The sequence below is a fragment of the Triticum dicoccoides genome, chromosome 5A, assembly GCF_002162155.2.
Source record: "Triticum dicoccoides isolate Atlit2015 ecotype Zavitan chromosome 5A, WEW_v2.0, whole genome shotgun sequence".
NCBI classification, from domain to species: domain Eukaryota; kingdom Viridiplantae; phylum Streptophyta; class Magnoliopsida; order Poales; family Poaceae; genus Triticum; species Triticum dicoccoides.
In genome coordinates this window covers 702,653,083-702,670,010 of record NC_041388.1, presented here as the reverse complement: position 1 = coordinate 702,670,010, position 16,928 = coordinate 702,653,083, and the positions used below count along the sequence as shown (strand labels likewise).

General features: G+C 47.9%; 1 protein-coding gene across 1 annotated transcript in view; it reads right to left on the bottom strand.

Moving 5' to 3' along the window:
• Positions 1-16,501: 16,501 nt before the first annotated feature.
• Positions 16,502-16,928, bottom strand: part of LOC119300523 — a 1,367-nt gene continuing 940 nt past the window's right edge. Inside the window, exon 2 of the mRNA XM_037577463.1 lies at positions 16,502-16,924. Coding sequence (XP_037433360.1) covers positions 16,502-16,924 — 423 coding nt within the window. The remainder of the gene's footprint in view (positions 16,925-16,928) is intronic.

Sequence of the window (16,928 nt, the reverse complement as noted above, 5' to 3'; positions counted from 1 at the left end):
CTGGGCGACGCCAATGGAATGCGGCGGCGGGCACGCGCGCCGGCAGCGGTAAAGGCTCCGGGGCACGCGCGGCGGCCTGTTTGGGCCGTGACTCGGGCGACGGCGACTTCGTGGAGATGGGGGCCAACATGGAGACGGCGTGGATGCGTTAGGGTTCAGGGTTTCGACGGTGGGCGTCGGCGGCTACCATGTCTTTTTTTTCCTCCAACAACTATCGACGCCAACGTCGAGACGTGAGGGCGTACGGTGATGGGTGCGGGTACGCGGGCGGGCGTACGTACAGCGACGGGTGCGGCATACGCGGACGGGCGTATGACGTCGCGCGCGACGCGCGGCGTCGTGTGGGTATTCCTATACCTAATGTGAAATTACCATACTACCCACTATACGTTTTAGGGGGGGTTGTACCGAAGCACTCCCCTATATATATATATATATATATTGCTTATTAATCATGGTATGTGTTGTCCCAACTTGTCCTACGAATTTCTCTCAAAAAAACTCGTCCTACCAATCGAATCTTAAATGATTGATTGGTGGGTACGTAAAGGGGGCGCCGTCCTCGTCAAAGCGAGTACTACTGAAATTGAATTGAATTCGGCTAGCTAGCTAGCTGGGGCTGGGCATGCGGGGGTTAGTTAGCTACTTAGACTTAGCGGGAGAACTCGCGCCACGGAGATGCTAGGACAGGATGAAGTAACACTTTTGGAACTTCTCCCAAATTTGTTTCTAGTGAACAGACATTTTTGTCGGGCTACAAGCAGGTGAAGACAGACAGTGGCGCAACACCAATTTCCCCGACCTATTCGTCAAACTCCAGGCGTCCGCGATGCGTATCCGTCACTTTAGGTGGTTGGGATAAGGGTCTTTATCTAGATGCTCTTGACGGTCCGCAATAAACTTGTGATTCAGCGTACGCCTTTTCACGGCTGATGTGGTTTTCAAAATGTGTGGCTACTTATAGCTTTAGCGGTTGCTTAGCCACTCGCAGGACCCGGACACCATCGACATCGACATCTCCATCGCAGGTCTTCATGCGTTGGCCTTCTGGTTGGCTCCTGCGCTTCCCCCATCACCCCCGGAGCCGTATTAGTTTGTTCATAGGGGGTGACAACGACAGTGATGGTGCCTGTTGGGCACTTGGTCTCGGTCACCCGCCCTCCTCCCTTTCCTTTTCTCTTTAGGGCTTGTTGAGTTGTGTCTTTAGCAGAATCCTCTTTAAACCTTAGTGTGCCCAATGTGGTTTGAACTTTAAGCGAGTACTGAAATTGAATTGAATTCGCCAATTCGGCTAGCTAGCTGGGGCTGGGCATGCGGGGGTTAGTTAGCTACTTAGACTTAGCGGGAGAACTCGCGCCACGGAGATGCTAGGACAGGATGAAGTAACACTTTTGGAACTTCTCCCAAATTTGTTTCTAGTGAGCAGCCATTTTTGTCGGGCTACAAGCAGGTGAAGACGGACAGTGGTGCAACACCAATTTTCCCTACCTATTCGTCAAACTCCAGGCGTCCACGATGCGTATCCATCACTTTAGGTGGCTGGGATAAGGGTCTTTATCTAGACGCTCTGGATGGTCCGCAATAAACTTGTGATTCAGCATACGCCTTTTCACGGCTGGCGCGGTTTTCAAAATGTGTGGCTACTTATAGCTTTAGCAGTCGCTTAGCCACTAGCAGGACCCGGACGCCATCGACATCTCCATCACAGATCTTCGTGCGTTGGCCTTCCGGTTGGCTCCTGTGCTTCCTCCACCACCCCAGAGCCGGATTAGTTTGTTCGTAGGCAGTGACGATGGCAATGACGGGGCCTGTTGGGCACTTGGTCTCGGTCACCCGCCGTCCCCCTTTTCTTTTTCAATTTAGGGCTTGTTGAGTTGTGTCTTTAGCATAATCCTCTTTAAACCTTGGTGTGCCCAATGTGGTTTGGACTTTAAGCGAGTATTGAAATTGAATTGAATTCGCCAATTCGGCTAGCTAGCTGGGGCTTGGCATGTGGGGGTTAGTTAGCTAGTACTTAGGCCCCGTTCTGAACGTCTCCAGCTCCGAGCTTCATCCCCTCCGCTTAGGAGCAGGCCCGAACGACGCAGCTCCGAGAAGCTGGCTTCGTGGAGCAGTGCATCCTTGTAGTGCAAAAATTAGAAGCTGGACGAGCCTAGCTCCCAAAAATCGGAAGAGAAGAAGTTGGTCAATATTACCTGATATGCCACCGCCAAGTGAGCTCCAGATAGCGTACCGGTTCGTTTTCTCTCACTACACTCCCGCACAAAGTGTTTTCTCTCGCTATAGCCACCAAGTCGCTGTGGAACGCTAGCTGGGCTCCCGTGAAAAGCCAGCTCGCTGGGCTCCCGCGATATGAACATGCCCTTAGACTTAGCGGGAGAACGCACGCCACGGAGATGCTAGGACAGGATGAAGTCATAGTTTTGGAAGTTTTCCCAAATTTGTTTGTTTGTTGGCAAGCAGACATTTTTTGTAAACTACAATAAGCAATAATGGGCATCGTACGTATGTTTAATAATCATTTAAAGAAATGAGGGTGATGGGAGCAAAAGCCAAAACGGAACCTTCTACCGACTGTCCTCTACTACTAGTGCTTTGCTTTCTTCCGGAATTTTCTTCCGAGGACCAAGGCCAGCCAGCCCGCGTAAATAGAACAAATTCTTCATGATTTCTAGAGTTCCGAGATTACTTCACGGATATTGATTATAGGGGACGAATATCTCCTCGTTGCCTCATGAAAAAATGGATAGACTATTTGCCTCATGCAAAGTGTAAGAGGTAGCTAGTGCAATAAAACGAGGGAATCTAAAAGGAAATGCTTTGCTCTCGACAGAAACAAAATGCTTTTCTTTCAGCAGAAATGGCTTTTATGACGCCACTACGTGAACATGAAACGGATTGATGGCACTGGGTAGTGTTGGGGAACGTAGCAGAAATTCAAAATTTTCCTACGTGTCACCAAGATCTATCTATGGAGAGACTAGCAACGAGGGGAAGGAGAGTGCATCTACATACCCTTGTAGATCGCTAAGCGTAAGCGTTCAAGTGAACGGGGTTGATGGAGTCGTACTCGTCATGATTCAGATCACCGATGATCCTAGTGCCGAATGGACGGCACCTCCGCGTTCAACACACGTACAGCTCGACGATGTCTCCCACGCCTTGATCCAGCAAGGAGAGAGGGAGAGGTTGAGGAAGACTCCATCCAGCAGCAGCACAACGGTGTGGTGGTGATGGAGGAGCGTGGCAATCCTGCAGGGCTTCGCCAAGCACCTACGGGAGAGGAGGAGGTGTCACGGGAGGGAGGGAGGCGCCAAGGGCTCAGGTATGGATGCCCTCCCTCCCCTCCACTATATATAGGGGCAGGGGAGAGGGGGGAGGCGCAGCCTTGCCCCTTCCTCCAAGGAAAGGGTGCGGCTAAGAGGGGGGGAGGAGTCCATCCTCCCCAAGGCACCTCGGAGGTGCCTTCCCCCTTTAGGACTCTCCCCTTTTTCCTATATCTTGGCGCATGGGCCTCTAGGGGCTGGTGCCCTTGGCCCATGTAGGCCAAGGCGCACCCCCTACAGCCCATGTGCCCCCCCGGGGCAGGTGGCCCCACCCGGTGGGCCCCCGGGACCCTTCCGGTGGTCCCGGTACAATACCGATGACCCCGAAACTTGTCCCGATGGCCGAAACAGGACTTCCTATATATAAATCTTTACCTCCGGACCATTCCGGAACTCCTCGTGATGTCCGGGATCTCATCCGGGACTCCGAACAACATTCGGTAACCACATACAAGCTTCCTTTATAACCCTAGCGTCATTGAACCTTAAGTGTGTAGACCCTACGGGTTCGGGAGACATGCAGACATGACCGAGATGTTCTCCGGTCAATAACCAACAGCGGGATCTGGATACCCATGTTGGCTCCCACATGTTCCACGATGATCTCATCGGATGAACCACGATGTCAAGGACTCAATCGATCCCGTATACAATTCCCTTTGTCTAGCGGTATGGTACTTGCCCGAGATTCGATCGTCGGTATACCGATACCTTGTTCAATCTCGTTACCGGCAAGTCTCTTTACTCGTTCCGTAACACATCATCCCGTGATCAACCCCTTGGTCACATTGTGCACATTATGATGATGTCCTACCGAGTGGGCCCAGAGATACCTCTCCGTTTACACGGAGTGACAAAATCCCAATCTCGATTCGTGCCAACCCAACAGACACTTTCAGAGATACCCGTAGTGTACCTTTATAGCCACCCAGTTACGTTGTGATGTTTGGCACACCCAAAGCACTCCTACGGTATCCGGGAGTTGCGCAATCTCATGGTCTAAGGAAATGATACTTGACATTAGAAAAGCTTTAGCATACGAACTACATGATCTTGTGCTAGGCTTAGGATTGGGTCTTGTCCATTACATCATTCACCTAATGATGTGATCCCGTTATCAACGACATCCAATGTCCATGGTCAGGAAACCGTAACCATCTATTGATTAACGAGCTAGTCAACTAGAGGCTTACTAGGGACATGGTGTTGTCTATGTATCCACACATGTATCTGAGTTTCCTATCAATACAATTCTAGCATGGATAATAAACGATTATCATGAACAAGGAAATATAATAATAATCAATTTATTATTTCCTCTAGGGCATATTTCCAACAGTCTCCCACTTGCACTAGAGTCAATAATCTAGTTCACATCGATATGTGATTAACACTCAAGGTCACATCCCCATGTGACTAACACCCAAAGAGTTTACTAGAGTCAATAATCTAGTTCACATTTACCATGTGATTAACACTCGATGATTTCTGGGTTTGATCATGTTATGCTTGTGAGAGAGGTTATAGTCAACGGGTCTGAACCTTTCAGATCCGTGTGTGCTTTACAAATCTCTATGTCATCTCCTAGATGCAGCTACCACGTTCTATTTGGAGCTATTCCAAATAACTGTTCTACTTGGAGCTATTCTAAATTGTTGCTCCATTATACGTATCCGGTATCTCTACTCAGAGCTATCCGGATAGGTGTTAAGCTTGCATCGACGTAACCCTTTACGACGAACTCTTTTACCACCTCCATAATTGAGAAAATTCCTTAGTCCACTAGTTACTAAGGATAACTTTGACCGCTGTCCTGTGATCCATTCTTGGATCACTCTTGTACCCCTTGACTGACTCATGGTAAAGCACACTTCAGGTGCGGTACACAGCATAGCATACTGTAGAGCCTATGTCTTAAGCATAGGGGACGACCTTCGTTCCTTTCTCTCTATTCTGCCATGGTCGAGCTTTAAGTCTTAACTTCATACCTTACAACTCAGGCAAGAACTCCTTCTTTGACTGATCCATCTTGAACACCTTCAAGATCACGTCAAGGTATGTGCTCATTTGAAAGTACCATTAAGCGTTTTGATCTATCCTTATAGATCTTGATGCTAGCTTGATCCAGGCTTTCCATTGAAAAACACTTTCCAAATAACCCTATATGCTTTCCAAAAATTCTACGTCATTTCTGATCCATAATATGTCAACAACATATACTCATCAGAAATTCTATAGTGCTCCCACTCACTTCTTTGGAAATACAAGTTTCTCATAAACTTTGTATAAACCCAAAATCTTTGATCATCTCATCAAAGCATACATTCCAACTCCGAGATGCTTACTCCAGTCCTCAGAAGGATTGCTGGAGCTTTGCATACTTATTAGCATCTTTCAGGATTGACAAAATCTTCTGGTTGTATCACATACAACCTTTCCTCAAGAAAATCACGAGGAAATAATATTTTGACATCCTATCTGCAAGATTTCATAAATAATGCAGTACCTGCTAATATAATTCCAACAGACGCTTAGCATCGCTACGAGTGAGAAAGTCTCATCGTAGTCAACTCCTTGAACTTGTCGAAAAACATCTTAACGACAAGTCGAGCTTTCTTAATGGTGATACTTACCATCATTGTCCGTCTTCCTTTTAAAATCCATCTGTACTCAACAGCCTTACGACCAATGAGCCGTTTTGCCAAAGTCTACACTTTGTTTTCATACATGGATCCTATCTCGGATTTTATGGCTTCTAACCATTTGTCGGAATTTGGGCCCACCATCGCTTCTCCATAGCTCGTAGGTTCATTGTTGTCTAGCAACATGACTTCCAAGACAGGATTACGTACCACTCTGAAGTAGTACGCATCCTTGTCATCCCACGAGGTTTGGTAGTGACTCGATCCGAAGTTTCATGATCACTATCATAAGCTTCCACTTCAGTTGGTGTACGTGCCACAGGAACAACTTCCTGTGCCCTGCTACACACTTGTTGAAGTGACGGTTCAATAACCTCATCAAGTCTCCACCATCCTCCCACTCAACTTTTCGAGAGAAACCTTTCCTCGAAAAAGGACCCGATTCAAGAAACAATCCTTTATTGCTTTCGGATCTGAGACAGGAGGTATACCCAACTGTTTTTGGGTTGTCCTATGAAGATGCATTTATCCGCTTTGGGTTCGAGCTTATCGGCCTGAAACTTTTCCACATAAGCGTCGCAGCCCCAAACTTTTAAGAAATGACAGCTTAGGTTTCTCCAAACCATAGTTCATACGGTGTCGTCTCAACGAAATTATGTGGTGCCCTATTTAAAGTGAATGTGGTTGTCTCTAATGCCTAACCCATGAACGATAGTGGTAACTCGATAAGAGACATCATGGTATGCACCATATCCAATAGGGTGCAACTATGACGTTTGGACACACCATCACACTATGGTGTTCCAGGCTGTATCAGTTGTGAAACAATTTCCACAATGTCTTAATTCTGTGCCAAACTCGTGATTCAGATATTCATCTCTATGATCATATCATAGATCTTTTATCCTCCTGTCACGACGATCTTTCAACTTCACACTGAAATTACTTGAACCTTTCAATAATTCAGACTCGTGATTCATCAAGTAAATATACTCAACATCTACTCGAATCATCTGTGAAGTAAGAACATAACGATATTCACTGCATGCCTCAGCACTCATTGGACTGCACACATCAAAATGTGTTACTTCCAACAAGTTGCTATCTTGTTCCATCTTACTGAAAACGAGGCTTTTCAGTCATCTTGCCCATGTGGTATGATTTGCATGTCCCAAGTGATTCAAAATCAAGTGAGTTAAAACGGTCCATTTGCATGGAGTTTCTTCATGCATATACACCAATAGACATGGTTCGCATGTCTCAAACTTTTCAAAAACGAGTGAGCCCAAAGATCCATCAATATGGAGCTTCTTCATGCGTTTTATACCGATATGACTTACGTGGCAGTGCCACAAGCAGGTGGTACTATCATTACTATCTTTTGGCATGAACATGTGTATCACTACGATCGAGATTTAATAAACCATTCATTTTAGGTGTAAGACCATTGAAGGTATTATTCAAATAAACAGAGTAACCATTATTCTCCTTAAATGAATAACCGTATTGCGATAGACGTAATCCAATCATGTCTATGCTCAACGCAAACACCAAATAACAATTATTTAGGTTTAACACCAATCTCTTTGGTAGAGGGAGCGTGCGATGCTTGATCATATCAAGCTTGGAAAAACTTCCAACACATATCGTCAGCTCACCTTTAGCTAGTCTCCGTTTATTCCGTAGCCTTTTGTTTCGAGTTACTAACACTTAGCAACCGAACCGATATCTAATACCCTGGTGCTACTAGGAGTACTAGCAAAGTACACATTAACACAATGTATATCCAATATACTTCTATCGACCTTGCCAGCCTTCTTATCTACCAAGTATCTAGGGTAATTCTGCTCTAGTGGTTGTTCCCCTTATTACAGAAGCACTTAGTCTCGGGTTTGGGTTTTACCTTGGGTTTCTTCACTAGAGCAGCAGCTGATTTGCCGTTTCATGAAGTATCCCTTCTTGCCCTTGCCCTTCTTGAAACTAGTGGTTTCACCAACCATCAACAATTGATGCTCCTTCTTGATTTCTACTTTCGCGGTGTCAAACATCGCGAATACCTCAAGGATCATCATATCTATCCCTGATATATTATAGTTCATCACGAAGCTCTAGCAGCTTGGTGGTAATGACTTCGGAGAACCATCACTGTCTTATCTGGAAGATCAACTCCCACTCGATTCAAGCGATTGTTGTACTCAGACAATCTGAGCACAAGCACAACAATTGAGCTTTTCTCCTTAGTTTGCAGGTTAAGAAAGTCATCGGAGGTCTTATACCTCTTGACATGGGCACGAGCCTGAAATCCCAATTTCAGCCCTCAAAACATCTCATATGTTTCGCGACGTTTCAAAAACGTCTTTGGTGCCTCAACTCTAAACCGTTTAACTGAACTATCACGTAGTTATCAAAACGTGTATGTCAGATGTTCGCAACAACCACAGACAACGTTCGAGGTTCAGCACACTGAGCGGTGCATTAAGGACATAAGCCTTCTATGAAGCAATGAGGACAATCCTCAGTTTACGGACCTAGTCCGCATAATTTCTACTATCAACTTTCAACTAATTTTTCTCTAGGAACATATCTAAACAGTAGAACTATAGCGTGAGCTACGACATAATTTGCAAAAACCTTTTGACTATGTTCAGGATAATTAAGTTCATCTTATGAACTCCCACTCAGATAGACATCCCTCTAGTCATCTAAGTGATTACATGATCCGAGTCAAACTAGGCCGTGTCCGATCATCACGTGAGACGGACTAGTCATCATCGGTGAACATCTTCATGTTGATCGTATCTTCTATACGACTCATGTTCGACCTTTCGGTCTCCGTGTTCCGAGGCCATGTCTGTACATGCTAGGCTCGTCAAGTTAACCCTAAGTGTTTCGCGTGTGTAAATCTGTCTTACACCCGTTGTATGTGAACGTTAGAATCTAACACCCGATCATCACGTGGTGCTTCGAAACACGAACTGTCGCAACGGTGCACAGTTAGGGGAGAACACTTCTTGAAATTGTTGTAAGGGATCATCTTATTTACTACCGTCGTTCTAAGCAAATAAGATGTATAAACATGATAAACATCACATGCAATCAAATAGTGACATGATATGGCCATCATCACTTTGCTCCTTTTGATCTCCATCTTCGGGGCTTCATGATCATCATCGTCACTGGCATGACACCATGATCTCCATCATCATGATCTCCATCATCGTGTCTTCATGAAGTTGCCTCGCCAACTATTACTTCTACTACTATGGCTAACGGTTAGCAATAAAGTAAAGTAATTACATGACGTTTAAGTTGACACGCAGGTCACAAATAAATTAAGACAACTCCTATGGCTCCTGCCGGTTGTCATACTCATCGACATGCAAGTCGTGATTCCTATTACAAGAACATGATCAATCTCATACATCACATATATCATTCATCACATCCTTTGGCCATATCACATCACATAGCATACCCTGCAAAAACAAGTTAGACGTCCTCTAATTGTTGTTTGCATGTTTTACGTGGCTGCTATGGGTTTCTAGCAAGAACGTTTCTTACCTACGCATGAACCACAACGTGATATGCCAATTGCTATTTACCCTTCATAAGGACCCTTTTCATCGAATCCGATCCGACTAAAGTGGGAGAGACAGACACCCGCCAGCCACCTTATGCAACTAGTGCATGTTTGTCGGTGGAACCGGTCTCACGTAAGTGTACGTGTAAGGTTGGTCCGGGCCGCTTCATCCCACGATGCCGCCGAATCAAGATAAGACTAGTAACGGCAAGCATATTGAACAATATCGACGCCCACAACTACTTTGTGTTCTACTCGTGCAAAGAATCTATGCAATAGACCTAGCTCATGATGCCACTGTTGGGGAACGTAGCAGAAATTCAAAATTTTCCTACGTGTCACCAAGATCTATCTATGGAGAGACTAGCAACGAGGGGAAGGAGAGTGCATCTACATACCCTTGTAGATCGCTAAGCGGAAGCGTTCAAGTGAACGGGGTTGATGGAGTCGTACTCGTCATGATTCAGATCACCGATGATCCTAGTGCCGAATGGACGGCACCTCCGCGTTCAACACACGTACAGCTCGACGATGTCTCCCACGCCTTGATCCAGCAAGGAGAGAGGGAGAGGTTGAGGAAGACTCCATCCAGCAGCAGCACAACGGCGTGGTGGTGATGGAGGAGCGTGGCAATCCTGCAGGGCTTCGCCAAGCACCTACGGGAGAGGAGGAGGTGTCACGGGAGGGAGGGAGGCGCCAAGGGCTCAGGTATGGATGCCCTCCCTCCCCTCCACTATATATAGGGGCAGGGGAGAGGGGGGAGGCGCAGCCTTGCCCCTTCCTCCAAGGAAGGGGTGCGGCTAAGAGGGGGGGGAGGAGTCCATCCTCCCCAAGGCACCTCGGAGGTGCCTTCCCCTTTTAGGACTCTCCCCTTTTTCCTATATCTTGGCGCATGGGCCTCTAGGGGCTGGTGCCCTTGGCCCATGTAGGCCAAGGCGCACCTCCTACAGCCCATGTGGCCCCCCCGGGGCAGGTGGCCCCACCCGGTGGGCCCCCGGGACCCTTCCGGTGGTCCCAGTACAATACCGATGACCCCGAAACTTGTCCCGATGGCCGAAACAGGACTTCCTATATATAAATCTTTACCTCTGGACCATTCCGGAACTCCTCGTGACGTCCGGGATCTCATCCGGGACTCCGAACAACATTCGGTAACCACATACAAACTTCCTTTATAACCCTAGCGTCATCGAACCTTAAGTGTGTAGACCCTACGGGTTCGGGAGACATGTAGTCATGACCGAGATGTTCTCCGGTCAATAACCAACGGCGGGATCTGGATACCCATGTTGGCTCCCACATGTTCCACGATGATCTCATCGGATGAACCACGATGTCAAGGACTCAATCAATCCCGTATACAATTCCCTTTGTCTAGCGGTATGGTACTTGCCCGAGATTCGATCGTCGGTATACCGATACCTTGTTCAATCTCGTTACCGGCAAGTCTCTTTACTCGTTCCGTAACACATCATCCCGTGATCAACCCCTTGGTCACATTGTGCACATTATGATGATGTCCTACCGAGTGGGCCCAGAGATACCTCTCCGTTTACACGGAGTGACAAAATCCCAATCTCGATTCGTGCCAACCCAACAGACACTTTCAGAGATACCCGTAGTGTACCTTTATAGCCACCCAGTTACGTTGTGACGTTTGGCACACCCAAAGCACTCCTACGGTATCCGGGAGTTGCACAATCTCATGGTCTAAGGAAATGATACTTGACATTAGAAAAGCTTTAGCATACGAACTACATGATCTTGTGCTAGGCTTAGGATTGGGTCTTGTCCATTACATCATTCTCCTAATGATGTGATCCCGTTATCAACGACATCCAATGTCCATGGTCAGGAAACCGTAACCATCTATTGATTAACGAGCTAGTCAACTAGAGGCTTACTAGGGACATGGTGTTGTCTATGTATCCACACATCTATCTGAGTTTCCTATCAATACAATTCTAGCATGGATAATAAACGATTATCATGAACAAGGAAATATAATAATAATCAATTTATTATTGCCTCTAGGGCATATTTCCAACAGGTAGCACCCGTTTTTCTGATGGTGATGCTGGATGGAATGCCGGTGACACTATTTGACCATTTGAGTGGAGGTAGGGATGGTACCCAGTATGGGTGGAGCCACCCCATACCTGCCAAAAGGTATAAATTTTTTTCATACCCGTTACCCAATAGGGTATACGGATATCCGCGGGTAAAATGACCCATGTTTGCAAAGTATCAATTTAAACAACTCATGATCATAATTAAACAACAACATATAATCATGTAAAGTCATTTGTTCGGTGTTAAATCGTCCTACGCAAAATATCACTGCCATGTTTGGCAACACTTTCTTTCTATGTAAAACTCTTTCTTCCATCTTCACCTAATACCTCAGATATTAAACTCCCTCTTGCGCTCCTCCTCCAGCATGACACGGGCGGTGGCGCCAGCTCTCTTGCGGATTAGGGTGATAAAATTGACAACCTAGATATACGCACAGGACTTATAAACTGAAACGGAGGGAGTATTAACCAATTGATCATTAACAACCTGCCAACAATCCAAGGCATACTAGATGGGTCATATTGAGATCTGGGAGCAGACAAGTAATGAGAGGGACACGACATCAAAAGCACTGTGCTCACACTGTTACACCAACAGCAACATAGACATGAAAGCACTGTCCTCGCACAACAGCGACATATACATTCAAGGCATTTGTCAAAAAAACAACAACACTTTAACTAAGCCGCAGCAATGAGAAATTCTTTTTGAAAGATCCGGGGTCACCAGATTCACTAATTTAGAAGAAAGCAACGGAAAATACAAGGGTGATCAAGTGATCATGGTTGCCAGATGCTGGGAGATGTAGCTTCCCAAACTAAAAAGAACTAAGGTATTATCTCGCTACATCTTCCCCGAACGGGGGCTCAAGACATCTTGCTCCGGCAAGCCGCCAGAGCTCCAGCGTGCTCCTGATGGCTCATAGCACATCCTCCGTCAGAGGAGTTTTTCCCCTGAAGACACATGCATTCCTCTCTTTCCACAGCTCCCAGGTGATCGACAACAACATTGTCTTGAAGCCCTTCCTGCAGCTCTGGGGCGTCATGGCGACGATCTGTTCCCAGTGTTTAAGAGAGCTGTGATTTGGATGCCGCTCCTCTTTCAGTGCTGCACAGCCAAATCTGGAGGACGTTGTCTGCCAGACTGATCGAGCGAAAGGGCATTCCCAGAAAAGGTGCGTTGAACTCTCCAAGTTTCTGTTGCAATAGATGCAGAAATAACCATTAGGCCAACCTCGACGTTGCAAGCAGTCGTTGCACCATAATCTATCCTTGAGGAGAAGCCAAGCGAAGATTTTCACTGTGCCTGGCGCCCAAGCCTTCCCGCATGCTACTTTGATCCCCGAGGAAGGGGCATCACTTATTTGGAGATTGTACGCAGTCCTGGCCGAGTAGGAGCCACCGTCCGCTCCAGCGACCCAGCTGATCTTGTCCTCCTCGGAGGAGAGCACGACGCCCGCCCTCTGAATCTTCCTCCACATTTGCAGGAACTCCAGGCCAATCTCCGCAGTGTTTCCGTGTCGGAGATCTCGCACCCATTTGTCCTCTGTCAATGCATCGGCTACCGTCCTGTTTTTCCTTCTTGAGTGGTGGAACAGAGCCAGGAACTCATGGTGCAGTGTGGAAACTCCGATCCAGTTGCTGGTCCAGAAGGGCGCCAGTTTTCCGTTGCCCAACTGCACCGAGGTTGCAGATGAAAACATCTCGCGATCTTTAGAGTCACATGGGGGTGGGAAGCTCATCCATGGTCTCCGTGGCTGCTGCCAAGCAAGCCACAGCCAGCGCAACCTGAGAGCTGTACTGAATTGACGGAGATCGAGCAACCCAAGCCCCCCTTATCTAGCGGGAGGCAAACATCTCCCCAGGCTACCTTGCACTTGGAGCCAGTTAAGTTCTCCTCTTGAGCCCATAGGAATTGCCTCCGAGCCTTGTCCACCTCTTTCAGGATTTTTTCGGCACTTTTAGGACTGTCATAGCAAAAACCGGCAAGGCTGTCAGGACTGCACGCACCAGGACGTGCCGACCGGCAATGTTCATGAGTTTTCCTTTCCATCCAGCCAGCCTAGCGCGGATCCGGTCGATGATGAACTGAAAATGCACCAGTTTTAGTTTTCTTGGAGAGATTGGGAGCCGCAGATAGGTGGTTGGGAAGTTGGACTGCTGCCCTCTAAAGTTTTCCAGAACTTCTGATAACTAAACATCACCACAGTTTATTGGGATGACTGAAGATTTCTCTTGGTTCAGTTTCAGTCCCATAGCCTCCCCGAATCCGCGCAGCAGGTATAGCAGCGTGTCCACTTCCTCCTTCACAGGGTTTGCGAAAATAACAGCATCGTCAGCGTACAAACTAATCCTCATGCTGATGCCACGGCCTGGCAGATTTGCTATCATTTCCTCCTCAGCAGCAACCTCTAGGAGTCGGTGCAATGGGTCTATTGCCAAGATGAAGAGCAGGGGAGCGAGCGGGTCGCCCTGCCTGAATCCACAACCATGGAAAATGGTTGGGCCTTGCGTTCCATTTAGTATGCAGGAAGATGAGGCGGAGGAGAGGAGTAAGGCGGTCCAATTTCTCCATCTGGGCGGGAAGCCCTTCTTCTGCATGAGCTCGAGCAGATACTCCCAGGACACAGAGTCAAAGGCTTTCGCTATATCTAACTTGAAGAACAACGCCTTCTTCTTTGTTCTGTGCAACATCTTAACACAGCTTTGGACATATTGATAGCTGTCACATATGCATTTGCCTTTCTGGAAGGCGGTCTGCGCCGGTGAAATGAGTGCAGCAATAACCCCCGCAAGCCTTGCAGAAAGAACTTTTGAAATGAGCTTTGCAACTGAGTGAATCAGGCTAATCGGCCGCTAGTGATTGACCTCAGAGGCACCATTCTTCTTTGGGAGCAGCGTGATCACAACAGTATTTATTTTTGCAAGGTTTTGCCCTGCCAGCTGATGGAACTTGTCAAAAACAGCCATGCCATCTTCCTGAATGATGTGCCAACATGAGCGATAAAATTGTCCCGTGAATCCGTCAGGCCCGGGTGCTTTATCTGTCGGGGAGGAGATGATAGCAGCCCAAACCTCGGCCATGGAGAACGGTGAGTCTAGGCCTTCCGGGTCGATTGTGAGGATGGCCAGCCTCTCCCAATTTAGGGTGGTTTGCCAATCATCTTGCTTGTCCACAAACTTGGTGAAATGGTCATGAAGGATCCTCTCTTTCCCTGCATGATCGAAGATCTCTGAGCTGTCCTCCCTAAGAGAGTGTATGAAATTTTTTCTTCTTCTGGCTCTCATTTTTGCATGTAAAAGCTTGTTGTTTGCGTCTCCTGTGCGCAGCTAGGTAATCCTTGAGGCTTGTTTGCACTTGGTCCTTTCAATGGCTGCCAATCCTAACACTTTTAGCTTGAGTTGCTTTCTCAGATGAAACTCTGCAGTCGTGAGCCTTCTACTTTCTTGAGCCACATCAAACAGGCGTATCACTTCGTTTGCAATGTGCAGTTGCAACTTCGCTTTTCCAAAAGTGGCCTTGCTCCAAATCTTCAGATCAGCCGCAGTCCGCTCGAGCTTCTTCTTGATTCAAACGAAAGGACAGTCGTGTGGCACCGGCCTTTGCCAGGCATGAAGGACTGTTTCCGTGAAGTGTGGAAACTTAGGCCAGAAATTTTCAAACCTGAACCTGGCTTTTCGCGTTGGCGTGTCTACTACGGCGAGCACCAGAGGGCAGTGGTCGGAGAACGATGTTGAGGCAGCAACCAACAGATGATCAGGGTGCAAATCTTCCCAGCCCCCGTTGTAGAACACTTTATCGATGCTACAGAGAGTGGGGTTTTCCCTTTCATTACTCCATGTGAAACGCCGATTTTTCCACTTGATCTCCTTGAGTCCAGCTTGATCAATGGCTCTGCGGAATTTTCCCATCATTCTCCTATTTATGTTTGGGTTGCTCTTGTCTCTAGCTTGATAGATCATATTGAAGTCCCCGTTGATCATCCATGGTTCATCAGAAGGAGGGGCAGCATCAGCTATCTTCGCAAGAAAGTTCTCTTTCTGCGCATCTTCTGTCGGGCCGTAGACCGTGGTCATCCAAAAAGGCTGCCCCGAGCTCAGCTCCCGTACTTTCGCCGTGATGGAAAATCCACCCAAAAAGTGAGAAACTACATCGACTACATCTTTATCCCAGAAGATCGCCGCTCCACCTCTGGTCCCGATCGCAGGCAGCACTACACATCCCTGTAATCTACTGTCCCCTATCTCACGAGATACCGCTGTCGTCCATGAATCGATTTTTGTTTCCTGTAGGCATAGCACCGCTACTCTATGAGAAGAAGCTACGTCGCTGACAACTGTGTGCTTTGCCGGGCAGTTTAAACCTCTGACGTTCCAGGACATGAAAACTAAATTGCCGTCACACATCGAAGAAACTAAATCTGCTCCGCCAATTGAAGATTTTACTAATATAGAATGGGGACACCTTACAGCAGCACCGGGGGCGACGACGGCCACCAACAACCCCAATACCCCGTCATCGACGATCAAACCACAACACCGAAGAACTACACATGAAGACTAGACCTAACTCAAGCTGGTTTAAGACCAGCCGCTGACGGAGAGTAGCTACTACTACAACTACTGACATAATCAGACTTGCGTGAGCTCCTCAACCTCAGCGATCCCCCGCCATGCCCGCGGTGATCTTGAGAGATTCCTGGTCAAGGCCGGTTAGCTTGGCGATTGCAGCAATGTCACCGTCGAAGAGGGGCTCCTGGAAACGCTTCATGATCTGTGTGGCCGCTTTTGAAGTCATCTTGTCCTTGGGGCCGAGCTCACCTAGCTCCTGGACTAGGCGCAGAACCGCCCTCTGTGCCACCGGGGTGGAGTTGCCAGCTACTGCCTGTCGAGCACTGCGACGGAGGGGGCAGAGGTAGCCCTGGACTTGGGCGGGGCGGAGTGGCGTGGACGGGGAGGCTGGCTAGCGAGGATCGGAGGCGGGACCGGAGCAAATAGCTTGGCTGCTTGCGCCTGACTGTCACCGATTTGCATGGAGCCCACCTGCTGGATGACCGCGTCCATCTGGAAGCCCACTGTTGGTGCTACAGGGGAGGTGATGTAGGGCAGCAGGCACGGCAGCATCTCCGGGCTCTCCAGCTCGGCGGGCTTGGCGGTGGGCAAAGAAGGCGAGTGGCCATCATCTTTGAAAGCCAGTGGGATGACGAGCGCGTCCTGAATGGCGTTCTCCATCTCTAGTTGCATGCAGTCCGTGCGCGGGGGCGAAGATAGGGCGCGGCGGTTGTCGGAGAAGGAGAAGAACTGG